The sequence below is a fragment of the Equus asinus genome, chromosome 26 (genome assembly GCF_041296235.1).
Source record: "Equus asinus isolate D_3611 breed Donkey chromosome 26, EquAss-T2T_v2, whole genome shotgun sequence".
Taxonomy (NCBI): Eukaryota; Metazoa; Chordata; class Mammalia; order Perissodactyla; family Equidae; genus Equus; species Equus asinus.
This window is the reverse complement of record NC_091815.1, coordinates 42,482,807-42,496,298: the sequence shown is the minus strand read 5'-3', so window position 1 is coordinate 42,496,298 and position 13,492 is coordinate 42,482,807. Positions and strand designations below refer to the sequence as shown.

At 52.5% G+C, this 13,492-nt stretch overlaps 1 protein-coding gene across 3 annotated transcripts; it reads right to left on the bottom strand.

Moving 5' to 3' along the window:
* Positions 1 to 2,034: 2,034 nt before the first annotated feature.
* ZSCAN22 (zinc finger and SCAN domain containing 22) lies at positions 2,035 to 13,374 on the bottom strand. Of its 3 annotated transcripts, none has more exons than XM_044760202.2 (4): positions 13,241 to 13,374; positions 12,289 to 12,476; positions 9,645 to 10,097; positions 2,035 to 7,117 (listed from the first exon to the last, which is right to left on the bottom strand). In XM_044760202.2, the coding sequence occupies exons 3-4, from the start codon at positions 10,042 to 10,044 to the stop codon at positions 6,039 to 6,041; spliced, it is 1,479 nt and encodes a 492-aa protein (XP_044616137.1). In that variant the 5' UTR covers positions 10,045 to 10,097; positions 12,289 to 12,476; positions 13,241 to 13,374; the 3' UTR covers positions 2,035 to 6,038. The 3 variants fall into 3 exon arrangements, with proteins under 3 accessions (XP_044616137.1, XP_044616135.1, XP_044616136.1); XM_044760200.2 differs by having other exon boundaries at positions 13,126 to 13,264; XM_044760201.2 differs by lacking the exon at positions 13,241 to 13,374 and adding an exon at positions 13,082 to 13,238.
* Between the last annotated feature and the right edge of the window lie 118 nt (positions 13,375 to 13,492).

Genomic DNA, 13,492 nt, shown 5'->3' with positions numbered 1-13,492 from the left:
CGTGTCCTTGGCCTTTGGTGGCTCCCATGCAGGGGGGCTGGACTCCCAAGGCTGAGGGAAATGGGCTGGGATCCTGTGTGCCCAAGGTGGACATGCTCTGGGTTGGATCCTGAGGGAAGAGGGGCTGAGGATTGAGGATTGGCTCCTGGGCCCACATTTTTCAAGACCCCCTTCTTCCATCAAGCTGCCTCCCACTCCCCAGACACCTCTGCAGGGTCCCCAGCAGGTGTGGGTAGGTAGCTTGAGGCTCCAGACATTTTTTTTTTTTTTGAGCATACAAACTACAGCCAGGCCTTAGTGCACAAAATGCAAGCTCAAAGGAGCATAAAGGAGGACCAGGAGGAGACAGAGTCCAGACCCACGGAGGCGGGAGTGGGCCCTGGTGGCCCAGCCAACGCAGCCCCCTCCACCACCTGGACAGATGTTCCTTGCAAGGCAGGACCTCGCATTGGGAGGCAGGGTCCCAGCTCCAGGACTGCTTGGCTACACTCACTGGGAACCTCAGGCGAGTGACCTGCCCACTCTGGCCTGTGACTGAGGGGTGGAGGGCCCTTTCACATCTGTGCTACTGTAGGGCCAGCCCAACACCTACCGGCTAGTTTCCTCACAGGGTGGAGGTGCGACCTTTTGACCCCAGCCACCCCCTCTCCTGCAGCGAGGAAACCCAGTCAGTGAGGCGCCTGTGCGAGGCAGGAGGGCTGGGCAGAAGTGACCCCAGAGGCCCACTGCTGTCAGTCTAGCTAGGGGCTTATCAATTTTATTAATCTTTTCAAAGAACTAAATAACTTTTGGCTTTGCTCATTTTCTCTCCTTTCTTTTTTGTGGATCTCTACTTGGACCATTACTATTCGCTTCCTTCTACTTCTGAATTAATTTGTTCTTTTTCACTTTCTTCAGGTGGAAACTTAGATCATTGCTTTTTTGGGGCAAACATCAGTAACAGCTTAAATTAGGCTTAAAAATAGGCTTCTATTGTTTAAATCATAGGAAATTACTTCTTTGTGGATAAAAATTGTCAAACATTAGCAACTTCATCAATTACATCCAGTTGGTTGATGGTGTTGCTCACTTCTGTATCCTTACTGATTTTCTGTCTCCTTGTTCTATTCATTCTAGAGAGGGGGGTGTTGAAGTCTCCAACTATAACTGCAAATCTGTGTATTATTTCCTTTCAGCTGTATCAGTTTTTGCTCCCTGTATTTTAAGGCTCTGTTGTTAGGAGCATACATATTTGAAACTGTTATGGCCTCTTGGTGAATTGACCCTCTCTCAGTATGTATTGCCCCTCTTTATCCTGGTAGTTTTCCTTGTTCTGAAGTCTACTTGGTATGATATCATACAGTTGCTCCAGCATTCCTTGATTAGTTTTTGTATTCTATATCTTTCTTCACCCTTTTACTTTAAACTTACCTATATTGTTATATTTAAAGTGGGTTTCTTATTTTTTAAAAATTCATTCTGGAAAACTCTTTTAACTGGTGTATTTAGACCATTTACATGTAATAGAGTTATTGATACGTTTGGATTTGGGTCTACCTCCTTCCGTTTTCTATTTGTTCCTTCTGTGATCCCTGTTTCCCTTTTCCTGCCTTCTTTTGGGCTATTTAAATATTTTCTGGGTTCCATTTTATTTCATCTATTGAATTTTTTATCATCTCTTTGTATAGTTTTTTTTTAGTGATTTCTTTAAGGATTACAATATGTGTACTTAACTCTTCACAGTCTACCTAGAATTAATTTTACCACTTGAAGTGGAATGGAGAAGCGGTGTTACTACACAGACCTTTTTACCCTGCCCTCTTTTTTTTTTTTTTAAAGATTTTATTTTTCCTTTTTCTCCCAAAGACCCCTGGTACGTAGTTGTGTAATTTTAGCTGTGGGTCCTTCTAGATATGGCATGTGGGATGCCGCCTCAGCATGGCTTGACGAGGAGTGCCATGTCCGCACCCAGGATTCGAACCGGTGAAATCCCGGGCCTCCGAAGCAGAGCGCGTGAACTTAACCACTCGGCCACGGGGCCGGCCCCTCCTGCCCTCTTTTTAAAACAAATTTTATTTAGTACACTAATGGTTCTTCTTTGAGGTATAAGTTATATACAGTAAAAAGTACAAATCTCAAATACATCACTGACTGAATTTTCATGCTCTCTCCTCTTTGCCTTGTAGTTCTCGCATACACATCAATGTGGGTGAAAACCCTTCCTGACAATGTTACCAATTTTGCTCTCAACAGCCATACATATGCTAAAGATCAAATATCTGAAATCTGTTACTCTTTCTTCCTTCTCGAAGTTTCAGTTTTCCTTATGTGATCATTTCCCTTCCAGCAAAATAACTCCCTGCAGCATTTCTTTTAGAGCAGGCCTGCTGGCAACAGACTGTCTTAGTTTTGCTCCATTTGAGAACGTTTTGATTTTGCTTTCATTCTTCAAGTGTATTTTTATTGGACAAAGAATTCTGGATTGACAGCTCCTTTTTTCTGCCTTTAAAAATGTCGTTTCTCTGTTTTCTGGCCTTCTTGATTTCTGATGAGAAACCCATGATCTTTTGTATCGATCTGTATGCAATGCATAGTTTTTCTCTGGCTGTTTTCAAAAATTTTAAATTTGTTTTCAGTTTTCAACAGTTCGGTTATGATATGTCTGGGCGTGGATTTCTTTGGGATTACGCTGTTTTGGGTTCACTGAGCTTTCCAGACCTGTAAGTTTATACCTGTTGGCAAATTTGGATAATTTCCAGCCATTATTTCATAAATATTCTCTCTGCTGTCATCACAAAGAATGTGGCAGCATTTCTAGCCACACTTATGGTTCCATCAGTTTCTCACTCTGATTCTGTCCCATAATAAGGCTCTTGTGACCTATCTGGTTTAAAATATTACATCTTCCTAATGCATTCTTCCTTTTATAAAAATAGAGTGATCTTCTGACCTTAATAATGCTTTTCTGCATTAACATCTATTTTGTCTGAATTTAACACAGCTCCATTGGCTTCTGCCAGCCTCGTGCCTGCCCTGTACATCCTTTCCTGTTCCTCTACCCTCAGCTTTTCCACTTAGAGGAGCAGAGCAGAGGGGTATCTCTTCTAAAGAGCACGTGTCTGGATGTGAAAGAAATTCCGTCTGCTGGTGTTTGTCCTCCCTGGTTTGTGAGAGCACTAGAGCTTTGAAATTGCTGGCGTATTTGGATGTGCTCTCAAATCTGGCGGTGTAAACTGGGCTGGACACCTACACCCTCTGACCCCTCGCCCTCTCCTCTATCAAACGGGATGGTTGAGCTGCCCTCAGTGTTGTGTGAGGATTAAATGAGATGACATATATAAATTATTCGGCAGACTGGCCAACACATGTAGGCCCTTAATAAAGATTCCTTTTTTCCCCTGACCCTGTCCCCCTTTAGACCGACATGGGCAGACACGGACCTCACAACAAAGCGGGTGCCGGGGATGCTCAGAGCACCAGGGGGAGGGAGATTCAGCTCCTCAGGGACAGAGACGGGGAGAGTAGGGGCAGAGAGAGGTGGAGGCGTATGCTACAGGTCAGAGCCAGTGGCCAGGCCCGGGGTCAGTGCTGTACAAAGCAGGTCTTACGATTCCGCTTTATAGGCGAGCAGCCACCAAGGTTTGAGGAAGTCACTTATCCATGGTCCCAAAAGCAGTACCGGGAGGAGTGGGGCTCTGCGGCCTGACCTTAGGCCCACGTCTTTTCCGCCCCCTGCAGCCTGTCAGAGGCCTGTGCGATAACTTCCCTGGGAACGGGTGCCTGTTGTCGCTGTTTTTCCCTGTCTGTTGACTTTTCGCTCAGTCTCCCCTCGGCGGTACCTGTGTTTGGGTGTTTCTGGGACTCTCAGAGACCCTGACACCAGACCTGTCTCCCTGGCTCTCAACCTTCCTGTTCTCTTTTTTTTTTTTTTTTGAGGAAGATTAGCCCTGAGCTAACTGCTGCCAATCCTCCTCTTTCCGCTGAGGAAGACTGGCCTTGAGCTAACATCCATGCCCATCTTCCTCAACTTTATATGTGGGATGCCTACTACAGCATGGCGTGCCAAGCGGTGCCATGTCCGCACCTGGGATCCGAACTGGCGAACCCTAGGCCGCCGAAGTGGAACGTGTGCACTTAACCGCTGTGCCACCGGGCCGGCCCCAGAACCTTCCTGTTCTCAACCTCACTTCTCTGTCGGTCTTTGTGTCTCTGTTTACTCAAGACACAGAGGGAATGACTCCAAGACACAGGAAAAAGACAGGGAGAGAAGGTGGCGATGACTGTGCACAACAGTGTGGTGGGTCAGATGGCTCACATGCGATGGGATCATCAGAGACACAGAGAAAGAAGACTGATGCCCTGACAGTTAGGCACAGAAGCTGTGACCTCCAGTTACAGACATGGACCCTGAAAGAGGAACAGGGATACAGAACTGTGAGGGAAGGCCAGGGAGCACGTTGACAGGACGCTAGCAACCACTGCGCCCACAGCACCAGGGGATCCTGGGGCGACAGAAAGGGTGGACTCAGTACAATAGCGTTTTATTGAGGCCACTGCAGGCCAGGTTTGTCTAAGTGCTGGGGCCCTGAGGAAATCAGACCATCCAAGCCCTGCAGGGCCCACAGTTGGCAAGGAGACAGTGCAGGGTGGAGCATGGTGGCTGCCTCTGGGAAGGTACCACAGTGCATTCGTTCAACAGACAGGGGTCAGGGCCTATTGCATCCTGTGTGCTGTGGATGCTGAGAATAAGACATGGCCCCTGCTCGTGGAAGCTCCCAGTGTCCTTGGGAAGCAGACTGTGAGCTCTGCAGGGAGTAAACACAACATGGCAGGAGGCGTGAGCAAGGTAAGGAGGTAACGCTCTGGAGCAGAGGCAGGCTGAAGTTGGCTTGAGGAGGTGGGTACACTTTGGGGAGGAGATTTGAAACATCTTGGAGGAAAGCAGAGGGGAGGATTCCAGGCACAGGTAAGAAGGCACATAGGCAGGAAACAGTATGGCTTCTTTGGGAACCACATGCAGTTCCACGTAGCTGGTGGAGGGAAAGTAGGACCATGCAGGGAGGTGAGGCCAGGCACCATGTCACGAGCGATCATGAATGGCAGGGGAATATCCCAGGGGGCAGTACTTTGAAACCATGTTCATGTCACTGCACACCCAGAGAAATGACAATATTCATATGCACATATGAGGGTCACTGGAGAGGTTGCTTGGGGCCCAAAGCACCTTAGATCTTGGCAGACTTGTAACCCACTCAGGAATCTCTGCTGTAGGAGGTGACGCATCAGAGAGCCTTCCACTGTGGAGTGACACTATCAGATTTGAGTTGTAAAAAGAGCCTCCTGGAGGCCAGTGTGGAGAATGAAACAGCAGAGGGTGGGGAGTGGAGAATGAAGGCAGAAAGGGGTCAGGGAGGAGACTCCTGCGGGAATCCAGATGTGAGGCAATGAGGGCTCACATAAGCTCACGATAGTGAAGAAGATGGACTAGAGGTGAGTTTTAGGTAAAACCAACAGGGCTGATGATTCATGGGATGTCGAAGGAGGCAGGAGGGAGCAATGGAGGCCGCACAAGTGTCAAGCAGTGCCTTCACTTGAGACAGGGAGAACGTGAGAGACTGTGGGTCTGGAGAAGGCCTCACAGAAGAGACAGACCCACAAATCGGCCTTGGAGTCAGACATGAACAGGGGGAGTGAAAGAGGAGCTGTGAAGGCACAGAGGTGGGCGTGGGCAGGCATCCCTCCTGCGCTGAGCAGGAGAGGAACAGGCAAGAGCAGCCACATGGCAATGTGAAGCTGGAGCCCCTTTGCCCAGAGCATCTTGGGACCACAGAGTCCTGATAGAAACTTCATTCCGACTGGCCCTGCTCTGAGGCCTCCATCCGAGTCCTCAAAGGCAGAGTTGTTCCCAGACAGCCCCAGAGTCTGCCCTTAAGCACCTTATCATTTTGGAGGACTCACCGATCACCCACCCTATTCCTCTGGGCTCTTTCGGAACCGAGGGCTCCTCTCAGGTGTTGAGCCTCCACGGGAGGCTGTGCTGTGTCCCAGGGGCTCTCCAGTCACGGCAGCACCATGATGTGGATCCTCAGGTGGACCATGAGGGCCGAGCTGCGGCTGAAGGCCTTCCCGCAGTCGCGGCACTTGTACGGCTTCTCACCCGTGTGGGTCCTCTGGTGCTCGATGAGGGAGGAGCTCTGCGCAAAGGCCTTCGGACAAACCTGGCACTGATACGGCTTCTCTCCAGAGTGGATTCTCAGATGGCGGATAAGGGCCGAGCAGTCACTGAAGGCTCTCCCACAGGCATCGCACTTGTAGGGCTTCTCCCCCGTGTGGATGCGCTGGTGCTGGGTCAGGTGGGTGCTCTGGCTGAAGGCCTTGCCGCACTCATCACACTCGTAGGGCCGCTCCCCTGTGTGTACCCGCTGGTGCTGGGTGAGGTGGGTGCTTCGGCTGAAGGTTTTGCCACATTCCCCACATTTGTAGGGCTTCTCCCCAGTGTGGATCCTCTGGTGCTGGGTCAGGTGGGTGACCCGGCTGAAGGCCCTCCCGCACTCCTTACACTCGTGGGGCTTTGCCCCCGTGTGGACGACCTGGTGCTGGGCCAGGTGAGTGCTCCGGCTGAAGGCTTTGCCACACTCACCACAGGTGTAGGGTGTCTTCCGAAAATGGCTCTTCCGGTGTGCCTCAAGGGCCGAGGGGCTCCGGAACAGTTTCCCACACTTGCCACACTTGGAGGACTTCCTCCCTGAGTCCGTGCATGGAGGCGCTGTCTTACAGCCGTCCGATGGATCGAATTTCTCTTCTGAAGGAGTCTTCTCTTGTGAAGTGAAGTCTGGCCACCTGTTGGGACTGTTCTCCAAGGCACCAGATTCACAGCTGGGTTGGTCTGTGGGGGTGTCCATGTGATGCCCTGAGGTTTCCCTGAAATCCATCTTGTGGGCAACTGACTTCGTCCAGACCTCCCCTGAGAGTCCTGCCCGCCTCTCGGAGCTGCTCTCAGCTTCGCAGGCATCACCAAAGACGGGTCCCAGGGAGTCACTGCCCACAAGGGTTTCGGTGGCCCTGTCTGACGCCTCTGACTCTTCCAAATCGCTCTGCTTGCAGCTGGCCTCGGAGAGCTCAGCTCCAGGATCCTGTCCTGAAACGACCCGAACCACAGCATCAGCACTCCTTCCAGCCCAGGCCACCCCTACTCTGCCAGGGGTCTGGCCTCACTCTGCATGGGGAGACGTGGCCACTCCTGACATTTGGCCCCATTTCCAAAGGAAAGTTTCTCATCTGGGGTCTTAGATGACAAAAGCACACAGGGCTGTCCTCCCACAGCATCAAAAACTGCATCACAGTTTCCGATCCGTGCCCCCTTCCCCCAAAACTCTCCATTCTTCAAAGCTCCTGATCTTGGCTCAAGTGTCAGAAGGAAAACCCTGAGGTTCAACTGAGCTGAAAGCGCGCGAGGCGCGAGGGGTCGGACAGCCGGGCGCCTGCGCACTTGCTCCCAGTGCAGCAGGGTGGCTCCGTCACCCCCGCCCCGCCCTCCAGGCCACGGGGGCAGGTGCTCAGCCGGTACTGGCTGCATGAGGGGTCCTCCTGGGGGCCGGCGTGGGGACATTTCCCAAAGTAGACTCTATCTTGAACCCCGAGTAGACAACTGCCACTGCGGCAAGTGGCTGAAGCGCTCCCCCGCCCTGGCCTCCCGGAGCCCCGCTCTTCAGCAGGTGCTGTGCCGACTGATTGGGCTCTGGGCTGCCGGAGCCACGTCGCGTAGAGGGTAGAGGCCTGCCCACCCCTTGATGGCACAGGGGCACGGGGGACGTGCAATCCTCATCGTTTGTGGGACAGATCTGGAAGGGGGGAGGGGCGGGATGACTGCCGCTCAAGTCCACAGTGCGCCCCCCTCCAGGGCCCTGGGCAATCTTGCCCTCCTCTGGGCCTCAGTTTCCCCATCTGTAGGAGAGGGATGCTATACTGCTCGCCTCCCAGGGCTGCTGGCCATCTTATCAGGCTCTTATCCTGTGCTTGGCTCCAGTGCAGCAGGTAACTTTTGTTGCCTCATTTCAGCTTCACGCTGCTCTCAGGAGGCACAGCCACGACTGCACTTCAGACAAGGAAACTGAGACCCAGCTGAGGGAGGGTCTCGAGTAACTGGTACAAAATCACATGATTAGCTCAGAGAGGTTGAGGAACCTGTACAAGATCACGCAGTTAATTTGGTGGCCACGTTGGGATTTCAGCTCTAGCATCTCCTCCTCCTTGAGGTCCATAGTCTCCCCTCACTCCCCATCCTCCCCAGCCCCATGCTGGGCCCTGCCTCCCCCTTTCTTCCTCTATTCCAGAAAGATCCTACCCCCTTCTCTTCCCAGAATGCACTGGTACATATCACACCACCAGGCCCTGGCCCCACCATTCCCTCTGCCCGGACCACAGGCTCTTTCTTGTCATTTCAGCACTGTTTTCCCTTTTCTCTGAAGACTTTGTTGACCCTACAGGAGGACAGGACCACTCCCTCCCTCCCCAACCCTGTGACATGGGCCTGGGTGTAGCTGACGGGGCCAAGGGAGGGCACCTGACCAACCCCTTCCAGAAAGGTTTGTTTCTCAAGGAGCTGGACAAATTGTCCTAACAGCTACCGTTACTGCATGTCACTCTGTGCCAGGCAGCGTCCCACATGCTGCACAACTACTGCCTCGTTTATACCCCTCAGTGACACTGAGGTGCGTACTGCACCACAGTCCCCATTACTGACAGGGAAACTGTGGCACAGAGAGTCACATGGCCAGGAGGAGGCAGAGTGGTGGCTGCATCTCCCAGGGCTCAAGGATTCCTGCGTCTCCAGACTTCATGTTCCTCTAGCCCACACCTCCCTGGCACCTGGCACACCCCATCCCCACTCGCACCCCTGCTACTGTCAGGCTGGGCCCTTCTGGGAGAAGGCTTCACTCCTGCCCTACTATCCCAGGGCTGGGTCCTCCCTGCGTCCCATGGGACCTCCCCAGGCTGGGACATCTGTGTGGGTCTCACGACAGTGCCCACCCCAGCCTGGGGCAGGTCTGACCCACCCAGATCCTGAAGGCCAGCATGGAGAGGGCTCAGAGGGGGTGCATGGGGACACCTGGCGTCTCTGTCCCCACCCCACCTCAGGCATCTGGCCCCCTCATCTGATTCCAGCAGCTTCATTTTCCTTTGGGGAACTGCCCTTGCTCATGTCAGTCCTTGGGATGTGGACAGCCAAAGATAAGCACAAGACCCGGCCAGTTCAGGGGGCTCAGCCCAGGGGCCTTTCGCTGTTGTCCCCCTGGTGTTTCTACATTGTAAGACACAAGCCTGGCATTGCTGGACCAACTTTGTCCCCTTTGGAGAGAGAAGCTACCTAAGAACAAAGCTAATATAGGAAAGCCCAGTTCCCTGACGACAGAGTCCTGATGCTTTCCACCAGGCTCCAGGATACAGTCAAGAAGCCTCCCGACTCGCTTAGGTCAGTTTGAGCTGGGCTTTTGGTCTTTAGCAATCAGAACAGATCTGTTTAGCATGGCATGTAAGAGTTTGGGTGAGGTACAGATGTGAGAACAAGGGCGTGAGTGACCCCAAACTCAAACCCTGCACCCCCATGTTCCAGTCCAGGCTCTGCCCCAGTGTGCTGGGAACACCCACCCGTCGCTCTCCCTCACCTCTCTTGTCCAGTGCCTGAGTCAGATCCTCCACCAGCACGGCAGCCTCCTCGCCGCTCTTGGGACACTGGGCCCCCACCCAGGACTGAATCTTGGGGGGCAGTACGCCCAGGAACTGCTCCAGCACCAGCAGCTCCAGCATCTGCTCCTTGGAGTGCGCCTCAGGCTGCAGCCACTGGCGGCACAGTATGCGGAGCTGGGCCAGGGCCTCGTGTGGGTTGGATGCCTCCTCATAGCAGAAGTGCCGGAAGCGCAGACGTGCAGCCTCCGGGTGGGCAGTGTGGCCAAGGCTGGGTTCCTGGAGCTGGGAGAGGATAGCCTCCTCGTCCTCCACCTTCACTCGTAGGAAGCCATCCTGTTCCCAGGGCACGGGGTTCAGGGGGCTCTTGGGGATGGCCATCGGGCAGCAGCACCCCAGTGAGACACGAGATGACTGGAGCCTTGAAACTGGGTCTGCAGGAAGGTCAGAACTTTGTCATCGTGTGGAACTTGGGGCCCCGCCTCACACCTGCTGAGCAGGGCAGATGTGGGCTTGGGGCCTGTGAGATGTGACTCCCTCTCACAGAGACACAGGGGACCAAAGTAATGAGGACGGCGCCCACTCGTGTGGAGCACTGTTCTAAAGGCTCACATATAGGAACTCATTTAAAATTCACAACAGACTCGGGAGGGGGGAACTTTCTTCCCATTTTTTGCATATGAAAACAGACACAGAGGAGGCAAACATGTGCCCAGAGTTTCCCAGATAGTGAACAGATGAGCAGTTGCTGAGCTGCAAACCCAGGCAGTCTGACCCCATGGCCGGTTGGCTTGAGGCGAGCTCCCCCAACAGAGCCGGCTCTCTCCCGCTCACACGTGCCAGGGGGGGAGCCGCATGATCACTCACTCACTTTATTTGCTAACTATTTTGTAGCTTTTGAGATGGGTACTTAGATGAGTGACTTTCAGCCTTTCTTCTTTTCTAGTACATATATTTAAGGGTAAAAATTTCCCTCGACACAGCTTCACAAGTGTGATGTTGCATCTTCATTATCATTTACTTTAAAATATTTTCTAATTTCTGTTGTGGTTTCTTCCTGACTCATGGATTATTTAGAACTCTGCTGCTTCATTTCCAAAAAATTTGTAGTTTTCTAGTTATCTTATTATTGATTTCCAGATTAAGTCTGTTGGGCTCAGAAAATGTGCACTGGTCAATTTCAATCCTTTGAAATTTGCTGAGACTTGGTTTGTGACCCAATGTATGGTTAATTTTGGTCAACGTTCCACATACACTTAAAAATAATGCAAAGCTTTCTTAGATAAGTAACAAACAATAAAAGAGATAAACTGAACTTCATCAAAATTAAAAACTTTTGTGATTTGAAGGACACCATCAAGAAAGTGAAAAGGCAACCCATAGAATGGTAGAAAATATTTGCAAATTGTATATCTGGTAAGAGACCTATATGTAGAACAACTCCGTAACAAAAAGAAAATCCAATTAAAGAATGAGCAGGGGCTGGCCCCGTGGCCGAGTGGTTAAGTTCGAGCACTCCGCTGCAGGCAGCCCAGTGTTTCGCTGGTTCGAATCCTGGGCACGGACATGGCACTGCCCATCAAACCATGCTGAGGCAGCGTCCCACATGCCACAACTAGAAGGACCCACAATGAAGAATATACAACTATGTACTGGGGGGCTTTGTGGAGAAAAAGGAAAAAAACAAAAATCTTTAAACAAACAAAAAAGAATGAGCAAAGGATTTGAATATACATTTCTCCAAAGAAGATATTCAAATGGCCAACAAGCACATGAAAAGATGCTCAACATCTTTAGCTACCAGAGAAATGTCAATCAAAACCACAGTAAGACAGCATTTTACACCTGCTAGGACAGCTATAATCAAAAAGACAGATAACAAGTGTTGGCTCTTGAGCCATGGCCTTGGGCACAGGGAGAAGTGAGTTAGTAAAACAAGACCACAACTTGCAGTTAAGCTGCGTTCTAGCTCCTAACTCCACCGTAAAGCTCACTGGAGCCTCTCATCACCTTGCCTTGCTATTATCCCCATGCCTCTCAGCCTTTGTCCCTTTTATTCTCCTGTCCTAAAATCCCTCTCTGCACCTGACTAATTTCTTCTAGTCCACCAGGCCCCACTTCAGTGGCTATCTTCTCCAAGAGCCGTCCCAGCACCTGGAAGTAGGCTATGTATCATTCCAGGGCCCCGGGGCTCTCTTGCCCCAGCTCCGTGCTGTAACCATGTGTTTCCCCAGAGAGACCAGGCGGCTGGAGCCGCAGTGCCCAGGGCCCGACCCAGAGCAAGTGCACAGCACACAGGTGCTGAGCAAATGGAGGGACCAGGAAAGGCTGGGCATGGTGATCCACAGACATGGGGAATTGTACAGGGGAGGGGAACAAGGGTGGCAGGGACAATAAATGCAGCAACAGCTTCCAAGCTCCCTCTGCACCCCTGGAGCCCTGTTCTGGAAAATCCCTGATGACAGTCTCCGAGAAATATGTACGTGGGCCTACCTAGGCCCACCCCCAACATGCCGACCTCACCTCAGGTTGAGGTCCCTGCATCCACGACCACTCAACCAACTGAGCAGAATGGTCCTTCCGTTTCTCACTTCTCACTTGTATCAACCTGCTAACAACACCTACCTCAGGGGGTTGCTGCGAGGTTACCCAAGGCAATCCATGACAGGCGTCCAGTACCAGCCTGGCACACAGCAAGCATGCGGTGAACACCCAATCCAATGCCTTCACAGCCCCTGCCAGACTTAAGCCTGCAGGTGCTGGGGGACATATCCACAAACCCAGCTGAGCGACCGCTGGTCACACAATGTCAGCTGCAGACATGGCAAAGCACAAATTTGCTGTCACATACTTGATAAACTCTCTGCAAATGACCCAAACTTCAGTCCCTCTGATAAAACCTCAGTCAATGACATAGTTATACATACACACCCTATCTCAGGCACAGTCTGTCAGCCATACCCCAAAATACACCCAGGCACACACCATTTCTCAGTGTCACTCACAGTCAGTCAAGAAAACACAGGCCTCACAGCATCTCCCTGACACAGTCGTTCATCATCTCGCCCAGTCAGATCCACAGAGCCTCCCAGACACACCCGAATCACACACAGGCATCACCCACCCTCTCACTCCCAATATCACACAACCCACCTACACAGTCTCAAACAACCATCTCCGTCGGCCGCACAGTGGGTCGGGTCAGACGCTCATCATGTCATTCGATTACACACTCCCAAGCTGGCAGTCAGAAGCACGCCCGAGATGAGTCAGACACACCATCTATCAGACACGTACACACAACTGGTCAGTCAGTTGGTCCACATTCAATCAGTTAGTTCTACACTTCGTCTGTCCCTCGGTCCCAGGCTCTGTCCGTCAGTCCGTCCAACACTAGACCCGTCGGTCCCGCGCTCACAGTCCGTCAGTCGGTCAATGCGCGGTTCGTCGTCAGCCCCTCACTCTCCGTCCGCGGGTCGGTCCTGTGCATCTCGCACCGGCCACCGCACCGTCGCGGCTTCGGGGCCTGCGGTGTTTCTCTCCCGCCCCAATCCCGGCGGGACCCGCCCAGACCCACCTCGCCCCAGCAGCGGGCGGACACTTCCGGGAGCGGACTCGGAGGTGCGGGAGTGACCAACCCACCCGCGCGCCCGCTCACCGGTACCACAACTCCCATGATGCGCCGCGCTGCTCACTCGGCGCGCCTGCCCGCAGAGACCACAACTCCCAGCATGTCCCGCGTCTCACGCTCCACGGCCAGTGCGCCCCTCCTCTGGACTACAATTCCCAGAAGGCACCGCCCCCCAACCCCATACCTCGCCCACCACCC

Coding starts and splice junctions, on each gene's coding strand:
- ZSCAN22 (XM_044760202.2), bottom strand. CDS start 10,044: ATGGCCATCCCCAAGAGCCCCCTGAACCCCGTGCCCTGGGAACAGGAT. Junction 7,118..9,644: donor TCAGGCACTGGACAAGAGAG/GTGAGGGAGAGC, acceptor GGGTCGTTTCAG/GACAGGATCCTGGAGCTGAG.